This window comes from Oncorhynchus tshawytscha, linkage group LG22 (assembly GCF_018296145.1).
Source record: "Oncorhynchus tshawytscha isolate Ot180627B linkage group LG22, Otsh_v2.0, whole genome shotgun sequence".
NCBI lineage: Eukaryota > Metazoa > Chordata > Actinopteri > Salmoniformes > Salmonidae > Oncorhynchus > Oncorhynchus tshawytscha.
Window position 1 is genome coordinate 24569732 of NC_056450.1, and position 18152 is coordinate 24587883.

At 43.5% G+C, this 18152-nt stretch overlaps 2 protein-coding genes and 1 non-coding gene across 9 annotated transcripts in view; 1 reads left to right on the forward strand and 2 right to left on the reverse strand.

The window, feature by feature from the left end:
• Positions 1-1904: 1904 nt before the first annotated feature.
• On the reverse strand, positions 1905-7514 carry LOC112222158 (polypeptide N-acetylgalactosaminyltransferase 6). Of its 3 annotated transcripts, XM_024384806.1 has the most exons (12): positions 7188-7251; positions 6883-6913; positions 5511-6026; positions 5225-5397; positions 4794-4943; positions 4261-4495; positions 4067-4184; positions 3602-3802; positions 3294-3425; positions 3090-3191; positions 2556-2714; positions 1905-2177 (listed from the first exon to the last, which is right to left on the reverse strand). In XM_024384806.1, exons 1-12 carry the CDS (start codon positions 7234-7236, stop codon positions 2064-2066), a joined length of 1980 nt encoding a protein of 659 aa, XP_024240574.1. In that variant the 5' UTR covers positions 7237-7251; the 3' UTR covers positions 1905-2063. The 3 variants fall into 3 exon arrangements, with proteins under 3 accessions (XP_024240574.1, XP_024240576.1, XP_024240575.1); XM_024384808.2 differs by lacking the exons at positions 6883-6913; positions 7188-7251 and adding an exon at positions 7333-7514; XM_024384807.2 differs by lacking the exons at positions 6883-6913; positions 7188-7251 and adding an exon at positions 6452-6546.
• Positions 7515-7626: 112 nt separating this feature from the next.
• Positions 7627-11151, forward strand: LOC112222160. Of its 2 annotated transcripts, none has more exons than XR_002949114.2 (5): positions 7627-8304; positions 8427-8678; positions 8913-9085; positions 9988-10126; positions 10215-11151. It is a non-coding gene; the product is annotated as an uncharacterized LOC112222160 (transcript). The 2 variants fall into 2 exon arrangements; XR_006079643.1 differs by having other exon boundaries at positions 7629-8304; positions 8913-9074.
• A 208-nt stretch (positions 11152-11359) lies between these two features.
• Positions 11360-18152, reverse strand: part of LOC112222161 (adenylate cyclase type 6) — a 57926-nt gene continuing 51133 nt past the window's right edge. For 2 of the 4 annotated variants that reach the window (XM_024384813.2, XM_024384812.2), the window contains exons 14-23: positions 17992-18079; positions 17781-17897; positions 17535-17693; positions 17247-17422; positions 17101-17154; positions 16824-16956; positions 16449-16712; positions 16058-16262; positions 15712-15836; positions 11360-15609 (exon numbers count right to left, since the gene is read on the reverse strand). In XM_024384813.2, coding sequence (XP_024240581.1) covers positions 15481-15609; positions 15712-15836; positions 16058-16262; positions 16449-16712; positions 16824-16956; positions 17101-17154; positions 17247-17422; positions 17535-17693; positions 17781-17897; positions 17992-18079 — 1450 coding nt within the window. In that variant the 3' untranslated portion in view covers positions 11360-15480. The remainder of the gene's footprint in view (positions 15610-15711; positions 15837-16057; positions 16263-16448; positions 16713-16823; positions 16957-17100; positions 17155-17246; positions 17423-17534; positions 17694-17780; positions 17898-17991; positions 18080-18152) is intronic. The other 2 variants (XR_006079642.1, XR_006079641.1) reach the window with 2 other exon arrangements.

Consider the following 18152-nt stretch of genomic DNA (forward strand, 5'->3'; position numbering starts at 1 on the left):
TCCACCAATGCCATGTTGCACCAGACTGTCCAGGAGTTGGCATATGCTTTAGTCCAGGTCTGGGAGGAGATCCCTCAGAACATCCGCCACCTCATCAGGAGCATGCCCAGGCGTTGTAGGGAGGTCATACAGGCACATGGAGGCCACACACACTACTGAGCCTAATTTTTACTTGTTTTAAGGACATATCAAAGTTGGATCAGCCTGTAATGTGGTTTTCCACTTTAATTATGTGTGAATCCAAATCCAGACCTCCATGGGTTGATACATTTGATTTCCATTGATAATGTGATTTTGTCAGCACATTCAACTATGTAAAGAAAATATTTAATAAGAATATTTCATTAATTCAGATCTAGGATGTGTTATTTTAGTGTTCCCTTTATTTTTTTGAGCAGTGTATATATATACACACACATTCCAGCATTTTTTTTTTTTAACTATTTTCTACATTGTAGAATAGTGAAGAAATCAAAACTATGAAATAACATATGTAATCATGTTGTAACCAAAAAAAAAAGTGTTAAACCCAAATATATTGTAAATTTGAGATTCTTCAAATAGCCACCCTTTGCACACTGTTGGCATTCTCTCAACCAGCTTCTTGAGGTAGTCACCTGGAATGCATTTCAATTAACAGGTGTGCTTTTTGTTAATTTGTGGAATTTATTTCCTTAAAATGTATTTGAGCCAATCAGTTGTGTTGTGACAAAGTAGGGGTGGTATACAGAAGATAGCCCTATTTGGTAAAATACCAGGTCCATATTATGGCAAGAACAGCTCAAATAAGCCATCCATTATTACTTTAAGACATGGTCATTCAATCCTGAAAATATCAAGAACTTTGAAGGCTTCTTCCAGTGCAGTTGCAAAAACCTTCAAGTGCTATGATGAAACTGGCTCTCATGAGGACCACCACACTAAAGGAAGACCCGGAGTTACCTCTGCTGCAGAGGATAAGTTCATTAGAGTTACCAGCCTCAGAACTTGATCCCAAAGAATCACTTCAGAGTTCAAGTAACAGACACATCAACTGTTCAGATGAGACCACATGAATCAGGTCTTCATGGTCAAATTGCTGCAAAGAACCACTACTAAAGGACACGAATAAGAATAGACTTTCCTTGGGCCAAGAAACACAAGCAATGGACATTGGACCAGTTGAAATCTGTTCTTTGGTCTGAACCAAAAATCTCAAATTTGGGCTTCTAACTGTGTCTTTGAGCGACACAGTAGGTGAACGGAGGACCGCCGCATGTGTGGTTCCCACCTAGAAGCATGGAGGAGCTTGAGGGGGGGGGGCGGTCCTTTGCTGGTGACGTGGTCTGATTTATTTAGAATTTAAGGCAAACTTAACCAGCATGGCTACCACAGCATTCTGCAGCGATACACCTTCACATCTGGTTTGCGCTTAGTGGGACTATCATTTGAACAAGGAGAGTGATGGAGCGCTGCATTAGATGACCTACCCTTCAATCACCCAACCTCAACCCAATTGAGATGGTTTGGGATGAGAGGGAAGGAAAAGCATATGGAAAATCCATCAAAACGGTTGAAAAAGCATTCCTCATGAAGCTGGTTGAGAGAATGCCAAGAGTGTGCAAAGCTGTCAAAGGGTGGTTACTTTGAAGAACCTCAAATATATTTTGATTTGTTTAACACTTTTTTGGCTACTACATAATTCCATGTGTTATTTCATATTTGTCTTACCTATTACTCTACAGTATAGAAAATAGTTTTAAAAAGAAACCCTTGAATGAGTAGGTGTGCAAACTTGACTGGTACTATCTATGCCCTTTGGCCTAGTGATTAAAGAATTAATCAAATTTTCAAGTGTAAACTTACAGAAACTTCTACAAACTCATCTAAATCGGGATCCTCTAGAATAAAACATTAAAGCCTCAAACTTTTCAACTTCTTTAGTAAATAAAGAAATAAAGTACTGGGTCAAACTGCACAGGGTCCCATATTTCAGAAATACATGTGTTGTCATCAAAAAGGGCAGGGCTCCCAAATGTAATGGCTGATGTCAGTGATCCTCCTTCCTCCCTGGATCCCATTGGTCAGCTGAGGTCCCAGTGTTGGCTGAGATTGGCCAAGTCACAGCTACTCATCACCACTTCACCTCCGTCTACAGTCAAGCATTTGCCCGAGGAGGGATTCTTAAGGAGAGAACCCTGTGTGAACACAAACAATAATGAGCAGAATAAAAGGCTACTGTGCACTGCAAGTGACCACAATGCCCTGTTCTGCACTTGCCTTCTGAAAAGTGCAGCATGAACATAGCTAATGTGTGTAACAGCATGTGTATACTGTGAAGTTGTTAATGCCCTTGTGTTGCATGACATACAAGCCTCAATCAGTAATTTGATTGTAAGGAGAAAAGGGTTTCCACATACTGTATATGAAACATACCCATGTACAAGACCTGCAGTAACACTTTCAGAGCAGTGGAGAAGATGTGCATTGATTATTAGAGTGACAATGTGAAACAAACTAACCGATAGATATAGATATATATATATATAGACAGTTTACAATGTCATGTTACATACCGGTGTAAAATGCCACACTTGCTCCGGGGCCACTGTGGTTCCTTTCCCCTTCAGGCGGCAGAGCTTTATGGACACCGGCGCCGCCCCGGGGGTTGCATGTAGACACAGCTGCTTACGCATGTTGTGACGAAGCTCCTGGTGGGATGTGTACTCAAAATACTACACACAAATGTTATGTTAGAAAAAAAACCTGTGTGGCAATTATAAACATGCACACACGGCTCCGCATATTGTATATTTAAGCAATAAGGCCCGGGGGGGTGCGGTATATGGCCAATATACTACGGCTAAGGGCTGTATCCAGGCACTCCGTTTTGCGTCGTACTAAAGAACAGCCCTTAGCCGTGGTATATTGGCCATTTACCACAAACTCCATAGATGCCTTATTGCTATTATAAACTGGTTACCAACGTAATTAGAGCAGTAAAAATAAATGATTTGTCATACCCGTGGTATATGGCATGATGTCCCACGGCTGTAAGCCAATCAGCATTAAGTGCTCAAACCACTCAGTTTATATCTAGATTAAAGTACCTGGTTTCCTCCCATGTTGTGGCATGTGTATAAGATAACTGGTTTCCCACCCTTATTCTTTTCTCCCACATCCAGGCATGTCTTTGAGCCAGAGTTCTTGAGCTGATAAAATATAATTTTAGCAGAATATATACACATTAAAAAAAGTGGATGCGCATTTATAGACTGACAATCCAATTTCTAATGAAAGTTAAATAACATTACCGCTCCAAACATGACAGGGGTGAGGTCTGGAACATAGGCCTCTGGGTAAACGTTCTGCAAGTACCATGTAAAGTTTTTGCAGCTTAGCTTCTCTTTGAGTTTGAGGCGTTCAGAGATGTCACCATATGTGTTCTGAGTGAACAGGAAGAAGAAAATTAAAGCAATGAAGGTCATTTTTACATAATGTAAACAATAATGCAGGATACAGTACCACTCTTTACAAAAGAGCCATGTGTAACTGTGAGAGAACAGCACCTAGACCCCCAGCAGTGTCATGTGTAAAACATTGAGGGGACACTATACCCAACCTCTTTGGCTATGGTGGCAGCCTTCTTGTTCCTGCGGTAGAAGATCTGCTTGTAGTCCTCCATCCAGACCTCGGCTAGACGCACCTGGTTGCGGGCAATCACCGACCTGCCTTTGGGGAAGGTGTGGGGGCTCTTACTGCGGAATACATGTCCCACCACTGAGCAGGGTATGATCTCCAGCTGGCCTCCACATTGCCACACCTACAAGTAGGACATTCCAGGTCAATGGAGTAGACACAGAAAAGGGTATGGGCTGAATGGTCGAGGCTCAAGCTTGGCACAACAGTGACTGAATAAAAGTATTATAGGGAAGACAGGAAGTAACCATGAAGGGAATCAGAATACAGAAAGCAGTGTCTGCTTTGACCAGCAGAGGGCATTAAAGTCTACATTAACCACCACCATCAGTCAGGCCAACATGATTGTTGATGTACTTCCTGCCCTTCCACATTCTGCATAACTTACCCTGAAGGACATCTCCACATTCTCACCTCCCCAGATCAACATCTTGTCGTCATAGGTCCCAATGTGCTCAAAGTAAGTCTTAGAAATAGAGAACAGACCACCTGCAAAGGTAGGAGTCCTAGGAGTAGACAGTATATTTATGTTCAGTATGACATCACGTCACGAGTGAGTGTGTGTGGGTATGTATAAAGTACCTGACAGGATAAGTTTCATTCTTGCGTTTCTTTTGGTCTTCCTCAGGGATCTGCTCCCACCCAAAGATAAGGCTCCAGTCAAAGTTTCCACGGTTACGGGCACGAGCTGTGGCGAGGGGTTTGGCGAACTTCATGTTGTTTTGGTCAATGATTACTATCTCAGGGCTGACCACAGCACTGGGCTTCTCCACTATCCGAGCGAGGAGGGGTTCCAGCCAGCCATTGAAGCACTCACCTAACCAGGGATGAAAATGAGACAAACAGAAATATCATATTCATATATTCCCTCACTAATCTTCAGTTTTTTTAACTGACAACTTCAAAACGTTACTGTTTTCCTCATTTAAAATCAGATCTAAGGGGCTTTGATGATGATGCTTAAGAGTAGTATAAAGTAGTTGATCAGCTGTCAATGGTCAAAAGTGATAGCAGCTTCTGGCAATGAAAGCACTTCCTAACCGGGTTTATAGCTTAATAAGTTACTAAAATTGTATTCTAATTCTATGGTTTGCAGTGTCTGCTGGGACACGCACAGTGGGCATCCAGGAAGGTGAGGATCTCTCCTTGAGCAGTCTGTGCCCCCAGTAGCCTGGCAGTGATTAATCCCTTCCTCTCCCGCTGTCGTAGCACACGCACAATCTTCAGCTGCAGGACATACTCATCCAGACGAGACTTCAGGTGATCTGAAAACCATTGCACGAGGATGGTAAAATACAGCTGGATTACATCTATCCAGAGGTAGATATCTATTCTACTGAGAAAATTGCTACTAGGAGTTATTATATACTCTGGCATTGTTCTATTAATGTCACTGTGGAGAGGAAGAGAGCAGTAGGGGAGTAACGCATGTGCTCCCGATTGCAAATACATAAACGTTTGATAACGGCAAAGTCTGAAAGGTCTGTCTGTGCCAGGAAAGTCTCACTTTCAGTCAGGTATACAACACCTTCCATACCACACTTACCGTCTGTGCTAGCGTCATCCACCAGTAATATCTCTGTGAGCAGGGAGGCAGGAGCAGTGTGCAGGACGCTGTAAACGGTCCGCAGGAGGGTGGACCACGCCTCGTTGTGGAACACGATGATCACACTGGTGGTGGGGAGAGGAGGGCAGCGCCGGAACCTTTGACCTGCACAACTGACAACAAAGAGGCTATTCTCCAAGGGATCTGCTAGATAAGCTTCGATTGTACACAACCATACAGTACAGATCACTCCAAACTAGCTTCCCTTCAGTCCCCCTGTACTCACTCTGGGTGGCGTGTGTCATTTCCCAGGCTGCGGTGAAGGGAGATACGGTCGCTGGCAAATTGGTTGAAACAATTTTTGGTCAGCCCATCCTGCTTCTCTTTAATCTCTGCAGGGGTCATCCTGCCCATCACAAACGGTCGGCCATAGGCTCCGGGGTCTTCTGGGTCCTGTAGGGGCCTCTCCAGGTGAGGTTGAAGCTCATCTATGCTGTAGAACCCAGGTGGACAGCGGGGATCAAAGGAGTTGGTCCCACGCTCCGAGGGAAGGGGCAGGGGGGCACCAATCTGGAAGCCCATGTTTGACACAGCACCTCTGACCACACCCATCACCTGTGACTGTTTGTTCGACAGCTCTCGGAGCCAGGGTTCAGGGGAAGTCCCACCTCCCACGTCGTACTGCATGACGAGCAGTAGGACCAGGAAGAGGGAGCCTGCTAGAATGGCAAGCTTAAAGGGAAGGGTGTGACGGCGGGAGAACGCACGCATTGTGCCGGCGTACCAGAGAACGACCGCAGGGCTGAAACAGGAGTGATAAAGACATGAGTCAGATGATGACTCAATTTAACACACCATCCAAACTACAACTAATTACATACTATTGTTAATTGAGGAGAAATTTTAACAGTAACCGGTATCTGTCAGAGTAATCAGTTCTACATTCTACAATAGCAAAAGGAAACAGAAGACATGTGACACCTCTGAGAAGCTTCATTGTGTGATATGTAAATACAGAGTGCCTGATAAAGCTTTGTTCTCTATGAACAGACAAAGCGGTCTGTATCCTCCCGTGTAGCACTTCCCTTCACACTTGTCCGTATAACTATGGCTTTCTATTTGTTCACATAATGTTGAATGAAAGTTGTGGGTAGAATACAAATTGAAAGGAAATGTAAAACTGGCTAATCTTGAATTCGACCAAACAGAGCCTTCAAAAATACTGACTTCATGCTGAACTGGAGCATGTCAAGCATCTCTCTCCATGACAGAGGATTAGACGACACAAGTTCCTCATTCATTATAAACAGCTGGAACATATGTTTACTATGAGAGAAACAGAAGGAAACTCATGCATGCCAGCCATAATATTGTGTGGTTACAATTCCAGTTTCACAATACTCAGGACTATTGTGGAAAGGAAAAAAACAAACATGAAGCGGACGGATTTAACAGTCCCAATGTTAGAAACAAACAGCATTATGTTGTCACCTAGAGTCACATTTGTTTATTTTGCAAGCTATAGCACACACAATTCTACATAAAGTAGGTTTTTAATAGGACCATCGAGTTTAGTCGAATGTTTTGCCATGGAAAATCTGGTATAGTATTGAAACAATGGTATGGTGACAACCCTTGTATGAAGCCTCTTGGAATACCTTACAGACGAAGCCAGTGTGTCTAATAAGTCTGTAGGAAAAGAGAACAAAATGTCTCATACACCAAGTTTGTATTGGAAACAAGATATTTTTTATGGTCTATTTAGATTGTGACTTCTGAAGCCCTCTAGAAGAAACTGTCACAGCTATTACCTGCTTTACTTACATACATCATTTTGTCTAGTTTAGGCTGATGAAATGTGACAGAATTGGCCAATAGACCATAATGTTAAATTCACTCTACTTCATGAACTTCTCATTAAATCCTCTTTTTTATGTGACAGCTGTTCCATCTTCCCATTCACCTTTTGCAGCCGAACCCAGTTCTGGAAAACCTGATCTATAAGACCACATGACATATTCCACATATGAATGCATAAGAGCTTTAAAAACCCACCCTTGTCAGTCAACTATCCCATGTTAGGAGTCATATGAGAGCATGGCATTTACCTTTTTAGCTGAAAACCAGACCACCCAGATGTAGCCTACCCTACTTCAAGCCCAAATTTCAAGAATCTAGCCACTTTTTCTTGTCTTTTATCTCTTCTTTGTAAAATTATTCTAAACTGCGACGTAGTTATCTATACTGACGCCACATGGCATTGAGCGCAGCAGGTGCGTGCCATTACACTGATAACAACAACGGGTAACATGGGCTGCATTCAATATCTGCAATGTTTGCTTATAAGCAACAGTGTACAAGAACAAAAACCTAGCTATGTTTGTTTGTTTTACGAATGCGTGTGTGCTGGATAATTGAACAATAACATTTTTCTACATAGTTTAATTAAACTATTAGATTAATCCAAGTGGCTCTGGCCTAATCGTTTTTAATCAACCATAGTTTTTTCAATGGTTGAATCCAGGCTAGTAGAATATTAATATGCACAGCCTTAACACATTACGTGTGTAATGGTCGTCATAAGGGACAACTATTACTGCTAATTTATTTTATGCTTTTATTCTCAACAATATAGGTGACTAGGCCTACACATGATGTAGCCATATCATATCCATAGACTTGAGCAGTACACCTGTAGCATGATGGAATTTCTAGCACAGGGGTGAATTCAACGAGTGAAACTCTGAGGCTGTTCGATTAATCTAGCCCCGGCGCCCGTGTTTTGCATCGGCTGAAAGTTGATTGCATTCGATTTGGAACCGGGCTGCCTCCCATGCATGAGCCAAGTGCCCCGTTCAATGCCCACGGCGAAATCGGCTCAAACACGTAATTAAGAACGTGTAGTAATTAGTCGGATCCTGTGTTTTCCCATGCAGAGGTGATTGCTTTCGATTACTGTTCGATTTGAGAAAGGCATTCCCATCTTGATGCTTTTGCCCGATGACGTGAAGGGCCTTTGCCTTGTGCCCGGTGGCACAGCATAATCGAATCCGCTCATTCAGAACATTATAGATACAAATGTAATAAACAAATCTGGTATTGTGCCTAATTCTACAAGACAGAAGATCATCTGTCAAAATGCATTTCTATCTGAACTTTTTGTAACGTTGCACCTTTCTAAACAGTTTCTGTTTCTTCACAGGCTGATGTCTGGAACGCCATCTGATTGGTGGCGCTTGTTACCATGGTCCTGCGTAAAACAGAAGCTGTGATTTATTTACAGAGGCAATTGCTTGCCTTTCCCACATTTTCCTGCTATCCTAAACAGCTTCAGACTGTTGCTGGCGACGGTAACGTTACTTTATGGCTTTCTTCGGGATAACGAATTTGGGCTATCAAAACCCCATCGGAGACAATATGTTATTGAGTCCGAGATCGTCTGCTTTTCCTGGTGGTGAGTGCTTAGCTAACGTTACTGTACTGTAACGTTATCTGTGTTAATTTGTTTCCACTGACTTAACGTTATTTGCTAATTACCTACGTTAACTTAGCTAAATGGTCAGTCATTAAAACAAGCAGAATAAGTATGTATTTTAAATGTCATAGCTTTCCTTTATCTGTCCTGACATGGATCATCATTCGAAGGTACAAGTGGTCATGCCGGAACAACCTGCCTTTGCTTTTATAGATGAGGTGGATTCAAGGAGCTGGGCTAAACAGTCAGGACTGCCCTCCATCCAAGTCCAGAGGGGACCCCCAAAATGCACTGATACCCCCTTCAGCCCAGACCTACACCAAGGTAGCCAGGGGCGATACAGAGAGATGCTCAAACGGGTTCAGATACCAAGATGTAAGTTAGATGTGAGTACTCTTAGGTATCACTTATCATTTCATGTACAGGTGGTAGGCCTTAGCTGTTCAACGTTTCGGTTTGAATTAAATGCACTGATCAAAAATATAAACGCAACATGTAAAGTGTTGGTTTCATGAGCTGAAATAAAAGATCCCAGAAATGTTCCATACACACAAAAAGCTTATTTCTCTCTTTATATCCCTGTTAGTGAGCATTTCTCCTTTGCCAAGATAATCCATCCACCTGACAGGTGTGGCATTTCAAGAAGCTGATTAAACAGCATGTTCATTACACAGGTGCGCCTGGTGCTGGGGACAATAGAAGGTCACTACAAAATGTGCAGTTTTGCCACAGATGTCTCAAGTTTTGAGGGAGCGTGCACTTGATATTGCCAGAGCTGTTGTCAGAGAATTTAATGTGAATTTCTCTACCATTAGCCGCCTCCAATGTGGTTTTAGAAAATTTGGCAGTACATCCAACTGGCCTCAGAACCGCAGACCACATGTATGGCGTTGTGTGGGCGAGCGGTTTGCTGATGTCAACGTTGTGAACAGAGTACCATATGGTGGCAGTGGGGTTATGTTATGGGCAGGCATAAGTTATGGACAACAAACACAATTGCAATTTATCGATGGCAATTTGAATGCACAAAAATACAGTGACGATATCTTGAGGCCCATTTTTTTTTAAGGTATCTGTGACCAACTAATGCATATCTATATTCCCAGTCATGTGAAATCCATAGATTAGGGCCTAATACATTTATTTCAATTGACTGATTTCCTCATATGAACTGTAAAATCAATGAAATTGTTGCATTTATATTTTTGTTCAGTATACATTTTACTAAACTGAAGGCAAGGGCACACCGTGGATCAACATTGAGTGACATGTACTCACTCTTCCCTAGCCCCGAATCAGCTGTACTCAGTGCCCCTGACAGACAGCCAGCAGTGTGGATGGTGGATGTCTAATGGAGGCCAAGGAAAGATGCATGAACCCTGGACCCAAGTCAGACGATTCGCCCGCAAGAACAGTGAGATGACCAAGTGAGTGTCATGTCGGATTCTAACATTTGTTTCTTGAAGTCAGATGTGTCAGTGGCCTGCTCACCCTCTGCCTCCTGTTTTTACTCAGGTTTGTGAAAGAGATGTCAATGACGGACCGAGAGTTCAGCTTATTCTGATTTCCACTCCTGCAGTAACATACACACACACACAAAATCCCATCCAAAGACCTCTTAGACCTTTACACTGTAAGGACTATTGTGGTTTAATAAACTGGGACATTTTCATCATAGCATGTTATTTATTTTTGTGAGCTACTGTATCAGGTTGTCAATTGACCTCTGCCTTTCCACTGGTAAAATTGAGCTGTTACCTCTCTCTAGAGGAATACAATTGTAATGCCCATGAGGAAATAAGAGTATAAGAGTATTGTTTCAGTAATTAGTTATTGTTACTCAGTAAGGTCATTCATTCGACCTTGGGGATAGTAACTGACTATCTTCAATCAGTTACGATATTATGACTGAAAAGTGTCTAGCCAAATATTTGATACGGCATGTTTGTATATTTAGTAAAGCTTGTATTTTGCATACTTTCAGTACATTAACTGAATCAATAAAATGATAACACGAGGAAAACATTTACTTATCTTTAACGTTTTTCTAAATAAGCTAACATTACAGTATCATTAATAATATATGAGGTCAAAGGAATATCCAGATATCACTTGCTTTCTGTCAGTACACTTTTGGCAGCATAACCAGTTATCCATCACATTTACCCCATCCCCACCCTAACTCCTCCCTCATCTTGTAGGCTCCTTCCCTGTGCTCGTGTACTGTATGCAGTTTTCTTTAACTTGCTTGTCCCTTCCCAATATGCGTGTGTAAACTCCTGGAGTTTCTATGTAAATGTAATGATCTGTGAGAGAGGCACTCTACCTGAGAAACAATGCTGTTTCTGATTACAGGGTCATTGAGTGAGTCAGTCAGCACTGAGCACACACACCAGTCTCAATGGCGGGCTTGAACAATTCAGAGGATGTGGCTGTAACTACCTGGCGTCTGTCTGTACATTGAGCACTGTAACTCCTTCATGATAGTGCAGGGAGAGACAAAGATATGAATCCTCTCATGTATGAAATGTATCGGGTATCTGGGACTGCTTGCTCTCACCTAATAATTTCATTGGTCAGCATCTGCTCAATGACAATCAGCCAATGGTAATCCTAGTTTTTACAACAGGTAAAGAAAGCCGCACACATTAACAGCAATCAACACAACATAAAACAGCCATTGTTTTTATTTTTAAAAAATCTTCAAGGGGAAATGTTATTTTGTCTGTCATAGTCCTAAACTCTTTTTGTCCTTCACTTCAGGAAAAACGGTGCCTTCTGAACTCCTTCAACACGGGTAGAAAACAAAAAGAAGGGGGCCGGATTCATCAGGCTTGAGCAAAACACACTTTCAGTAGTTCTGGGACGACCCTCCTCCCCTCATCTGTGCACTAAAAACATCCCAAGAGTCAACAATTAACAGCCACCCAACCCAAAGACAAGACAGCCCATAGAAATAGAATAGAACGTGCATCATCTTACTAACCACGTCCATTCTATGTATTCTATTTCTATGTTAATCACTCTCGATTGGGCACAACCTCAGTCATTTATTGACCCCAAGACCTTTACTTTTCCACGGCGGTCCCACACGCTCAAGGCCAAACATCACTACACGGGAAGGGGCCAATAACATGAGGCTATTAGCTTGCTTTGGGACGAACATTATCACCTTTTAGTGTCCATAGTCAAGTGTGTTATGATGTTATGGGAAAGTCAAAATTATCAAAATAAAGTCAGTGTTGAGTCAATGCTAAGGTCAGTAAATTATTTCCATTAGCTTTCACAGGCTGTCTATCCTTCCCTCGATTTCTCTGCCTCTGTGAAACTCAGTTCCTCTTCCCACTGTATTCTCCAGTGGCTTGTTCAATTAAGACAGTTCTAATACTGCTCACACTGCTGATTGTGTTCTGTCTCTCTGAGGAGGGCCCTGAAATCTGATAGGGATGGGATCAGTGCATAACCTGACTGAGCTTAGTCCTGCAGTAGTGTTTGCTCAATGAAAAGGTACAGTGTACAATCTGTATATCTGTGGAAAAGCGACATCTAATGAGTATGTGTGATCAAATCTAGGGCCAGTGTTTGAAATACTGTAGTTGGCTGCAGTTGATCAGTTGGTACCATTGAGCTTGAGCTTTTACGTCTGGCATTTTACAAGAAAGCGTTCTGCCCTTTGATCCTTATCGTTGGAATGGAATCATCATAATAAGCGTAATAATTCATCATAATAACAACAACCATAAGGTTAATACAAATTATGAATACAGAGGTGATAAAAAAATACTCAACGTTAAAACAAACAGAATCGAAAACAGGATACCACAATCAGACATGCTTTAAAGCAGTTAAGTTAGGCAAAAAAGCAGTTTAAAGTATAAAAACCTCACAGTGAAAATAGTTATGCCCCTTCAAGATTACAAAGCACAGTATTCAGCCTAATATATATATATATATTATATATATATATATATTTCCTTCTTTCTTTAGAAAATACTTGTTAGCGATTCAAACTTAGGCGGCTGTCCGGTACCACTGTATTTAATGCCCAGGCTTTCCCCTCTGGTTCTGGAACATCTTAGGCGGCTGTCTGGTACCACTGTATTTAATGCCCAGGCTTTCTCCTCTGGTTCTGGAACATCTTAGGCGGCTGTCCGGTACCTCTGTATTTAATGCCCAGGCTTTCCCCTCTGGTTCTGGAACATCGTAGGTGGCTGTCCGGTACCACTGTATTTAATGCCCAGGCTTTCCCCTCTGGTTCTGGAACATCTTAGGCGGCTGTCTGGTACCACTGTATTTAATGCCCAGGCTTTCCCCTCTGGTTCTGGAACATCTTAGGCGGCTGTCTGGTACCACTGTATTTAATGCCCAGACTTTCCCCTCTGGTTCTGGAACATCTTAGGCGGCTGTCTGGTACCACTGTATTTAATGCCCAGGCTTTCCCCTCTGGTACCACTGTATTTAATGCCCAGGCTTTCCCCTCTGGTTCTGGAACATCTTAGGCGGCTGTCTGGTACCACTGTATTTAATGCCCAGGCTTTCCCCTCTGGTTCTGGAACAGCTTAGGCGGCTGTCCGGTACCACTGTATTTAATGCCCAGGCTTTCCCCTCTGGTTCTGGAACATCTTAGGCAGCTGTCCGGTACCACTGTATTTAATGCCCAGGCTTTCCCCTCTGGTTCTGGAACATCTTAGGCGGCTGTCCGGTACCACTGTATTTAATGCCCAGGCTTTCCCCTCTGGTTCTGGAACATCTTAGGTGGCTGTCCGGTACCACTGTATTTAATGCCCAGGCTTTCCCCTCTGGTTCTGGAACATCTTAGGCGGCTGTCCGGTACCACTGTATTTAATGCCCAGGCTTTCCCCTCTGGTTCTGGAACAGCTTAGGCGCCTGTCCGGTACCACTGTATTTAATGCCCAGGCTTTCCCCTCTGGTTCTGGAACATCTTAGGCGGCTGTCCGGTACCACTGTATTTAATGCCCAGGCTTTCCCCTCTGGTTCTGGAACATCTTAGGCGCCTGTCCGGTACCACTGTATTTAATGCCCAGGCTTTCTCCTCTGGTTCTGGAACATCTTAGGTGGCTGTCCGGTAACACTGTATTTAATGCCCAGGCTTTCTCCTCTGGTTCTGGAACATCTTAGGTGGCTGTCCGGTAACACTGTATTTAATGCCCAGGCTTTCCCCTCTGGTACCACTGTATTTAATGCCCAGGCTTTCCCCTCTGGTACCACTGTATTTAATGCCCAGGCTTTCCCCTCTGGTACCACTGTATTTAATGCCCAGGCTTTCCCCTCTGGTTCTGGAACAGCTTAGGCGGCTGTCCGGTACCACTGTATTTAATGCCCAGGCTTTCCCCTCTGGTTCTGGAACAGCTTAGGCGCCTGTCCGGTAACACTGTATTTAATGCCCAGGCTTTCCCCTCTGGTTCTGGAACAGCTTAGGCGCCTGTCCGGTACCACTGTATTTAATGCCCAGGCTTTCCCCTCTGGTACCACTGTATTTAATGCCCAGGCTTTCCCCTCTGGTTCTGGAACAGCTTAGGCGCCTGTCCGGTAACACTGTATTTAATGCCCAGGCTTTCCCCTCTGGTTCTGGAACAGCTTAGGCGCCTGTCCGGTACCACTGTATTTAATGCCCAGACTTTCCCCTCTGGTTCTGGAACAGCTTTTTTAGTTTTGAGTCCTTTAATTTCCATTTGCAAAACAAATGGGAAGGGACACATCTGAAAGGGGTGGAGCAGTTGACAGTATGCCTTTGCCGTATACAACTGTGCCTTGGGTGCTCGAACTGTTATAGCTGGACTGAGCCATGGTGGGGGTAACAAATTTGACAAAGGGGGGGGGGCATCCTATTTCCTCTTATTTTGTTGAACCAACAGGTTGAACCCTCTCCCCAGGACTTAAAAAAGGCTACCAGCCTCTATTTAATCTTAAATAACATAATAATAATTTTAGAGATGGCGGCAGAGTAATCATATAGATGTCATTGATGATAAACTGTACTGGACCTCTTTGCTGGCTGATTGATAAACCAAATGAAAGTTGTTACACATTTTGCCCATATTGATTAATAGCATTTGCCAGCACTGTACTAAAAAGACTGAGGGTACTACCGTGCAACAGATTGAGTTGGTGATCATTGCAGACTTTTGCGAGAACATAACAGACATGTCTTGCCTTGTTTTTCGTAAATACTTTGGTCTTTGGTCAATATTTTCCTTCAATTTATACACATAATCATACACACAAATATGCATGTACATACACACTTCTAAACGTGTAATAAACTGGATATTTGTGCACGTATGTATTCAGACTTTTTCATAAAGGAATTTTTGCACAAAACATCAAGATTAAAATAAATAAGTAACCCAGAAATAAAACATGAGTACCTGTTTCATAATTCTGCTGAAAAGAAATCATGAAAAACAAAAACAATCACAGAAAATGATGTCAAATAAAAAGTAGCCTTATGTACAGCCTTTTTCTTTTTTTGACACAGGCTAAAGGCGTTGTTTTAAATAAACAGACTTTGCATCTTTAAAGTAGCCTGAGAGAAAGGCTAGACATGAGAAAAACACTTGTCCTTCCATGTGTGCAGGTGCCAAAACATGGCTGCCACATAAGAACATTTTCCTTCTCAAGTCCTGGAGTCTCAAAGTATTTTCTCTTGGCTCGGGTTTCAAGTGATGGCATCGCTAGTTGTTAGCCGCTAGCTCGCGGTGCGAGTCCTCCCTCAGTAGTGCTGCCGCGGGAATGGTCCCGGCTAGTGCTGCCACGGCTGCTAACTATTGGGCGGTCCATCATTCAGGAAGTAGGTCGTCATTTCCCCTTTGCCCTTGACTTTAACGACCCCACGGCACTCCAGAACATATCCTATATCTGAAAGCACCTGGTGGAGGTCCGTGGTAACCTGAGGAGAGTGGAAAAATTTGCATATTTGACCGGCATACACTATGCTTATTAGGAACGGAGTATGACACACTGAGTGTTAACTGATTGACATCCTCCATACCTGAATGCGGTCTGGGACTCCTGTGCTGTCCATGCGACTGGCTACGTTGACCGTGTTCCCCCATATATCGTACTGGGGCTTCCGTGCTCCAATCACCCCTGCGACCACTGGCCCAATATTCAGACCTGAAAAAAGAGAGACAGATCATAGATTCATAAACATAGCGGTTATTCATACCAAACTCATGCATCCAACCATATTCTACTCTGTTTCCTATTAACCAACACTCTCTCTGGTCTGCAACACTGGTTCCTATCCCACTCAATCCTGTCTGTGTTTCAGAATTTCATGTGATATTATTTAACCTCAGCTTGTTTAAAGCTTTGTTGAGCTTTTTCAGACTCACCTATCTTCATCTGGAAGTTGTTGAAGGAATGCTCATTGATGTACTTCATCTGTTCCCTCAGTCTCATGGCATAGTCGGCCAGAGCCGTGATGTGGGAGCGGCCCTCACGGTCGTAGGTGGAATCATTGAGACCCGAGGCGGCCATGTAGGTGCTGCCAATAGTCTTGATCTTCTCCAGCTGACGAAACTTCTCCTCACTGATGATCTGAGAGTAGGACAAAACACAAACCCTCAGGTTTGAGTTTGGCCAAAAATGTATCCTATTTTAAATGCATGAGGCCAATGATGACTGTACTGAAAATGCACCAAAGGGCAAAAGACACGGAATTCACAATGACAATAAGCGACCACAATTCCATAATCTACCATCTCCCCCCCCCTCCCTCTTTACCTCGTCAAAGTCGGCGATGATCTCGTTGAGCAGCCTAAGACATTCCACTCCCTCATTGTTGGCCTCCAGCTCCACATAGAACTCAGAGAAGTTGGAAATGGAGGCGAACATGACGGCCACACACTCACAGGACTGGTAGTAGAGCTCGTCGTTACGGCGCTCACGTGCCAGAAAGTGAGCCGCCACGTCCTTGGGCAGGATGTTGTGGAGGAGACGGCGGTTGTAGGCCTGAAGCTCCTCCATCTCCTCCTTCTCCTCTGTGGCCTAGAAGGAGGACATGAGGGAAAAAGGTTAAGATAGATGGGGACATCTTATACTACACTATGTTCTGCTGTAGTCGAGGTAGAGGAGTGCCCCTCTGTAGGCCTATGGTACCTGTAGTTTCCAGAGGAAGTCGAGGCGTGAAGTGGACTCCACCTGCTGGGCATGGAGGTAGAGCGCCAGCACAAACACAGTGAGAATCACAGGAGTCATGACTCTCAGAGATACTTTGGTCACACTGAACGGGCTGCAGAGAGACAGTTAGAAAGAAAGGTCAGAGAGGCACAGTTTTGCAGAGAGAGAGTGGATCAGAGAAAGAGAAAATGGGTCATATGCACACCTACACAGATTTAAAATAATGATTTCAGAAAGGCTTTGAATCCAAACTTACCACTCGACTGTAGTTTCATTGAAACTGGACCATTGAATAGTTTCATTGAAATCACTGGATGAGAAAAATAAAGAAAATGGTTTAGTCAAAAGAAAACATTGATGACTACAACGTTGTGCCCTCCTGAACGCAGCCCCAGTACTCACAGGGCTTTGGAGGTGACAAAGAGGTCAGCATTTTCGAACAGCGCCACCTGTGGCCACTCCACCAGCAGCAGGAATGTGAGCTGGATGAGCAGCATAAGGGCCAGCTTCCCTATACTGCTGATCTGGAGGAATACTGAACAGGCCAGCAGGGTCAGCAGCACACTGTAGCTGAAATACTGAGGGAGAGAAGAACAGAGAGGATTGATTGATGATCAGATTAACCTGTTATTTATAAAGAACATATAAGACATCAGTATACAACCTGACATCGGTGACACACCCACTCACCTCTGGGAAGGGACATGAGGGGCCCTGGCTGGGACAAATCTCTAGACCCCCATCTACCGACACAGACAGGTTGCGGATGAGACAGGGTGTCACCATGGAAACAGAGATGTTCAGCTCCCGGGCAATGCAGTCCACCAAACTCTCCGTGTCACACGCAAACTACAACCGAGGAGACATGCACAAACATGTTAACTTGTGGGGAAATGTTTGCTGTAGGTGTGTGTGTGTCAATCTGTTCAGTCTCACCATGTTGACAAAGGCAGAGATGAAGACGAGGATGATGGTAAACACCCCCACCAGAGTGCTGTTGGTACGAGACTGGACAATCTTCTTTGACACAATCTGCATCGCAGCTGGAAACAGCTACAAGAGAGGAGGAATAAAGGAAATAACGTTTAGTGTCCAGAATGCATGTGGGTGTGTACAGTAGGTAATGTGTGTGTTGTGGAGGTCTTACCTTAATGCAGGAATATATGGCACAGATGAAGAGGATGTTGGCGAGGATGATGAAGATACTGATGTAGATCCCCAGCATTACTGGGGTGCTGCAGGAGGAGACACACAGACAGGAGGACTCAGAAAAGTAAGTGTGTGTGTGTGTGTGTGCGTGTACGCGTG

Coding starts and splice junctions, on each gene's coding strand:
- LOC112222158 (XM_024384807.2), bottom strand. CDS start 6,543: ATGTTCCAGCTGTTTATAATGAATGAGGAACTTGTGTCGTCTAATCCT. Junction 4,944..5,224: donor GGATGACGCTAGCACAGACG/GTAAGTGTGGTA, acceptor AATGGTTTTCAG/ATCACCTGAAGTCTCGTCTG. Junction 4,185..4,260: donor AATGAAACTTATCCTGTCAG/GTACTTTATACA, acceptor GTCTACTCCTAG/GACTCCTACCTTTGCAGGTG.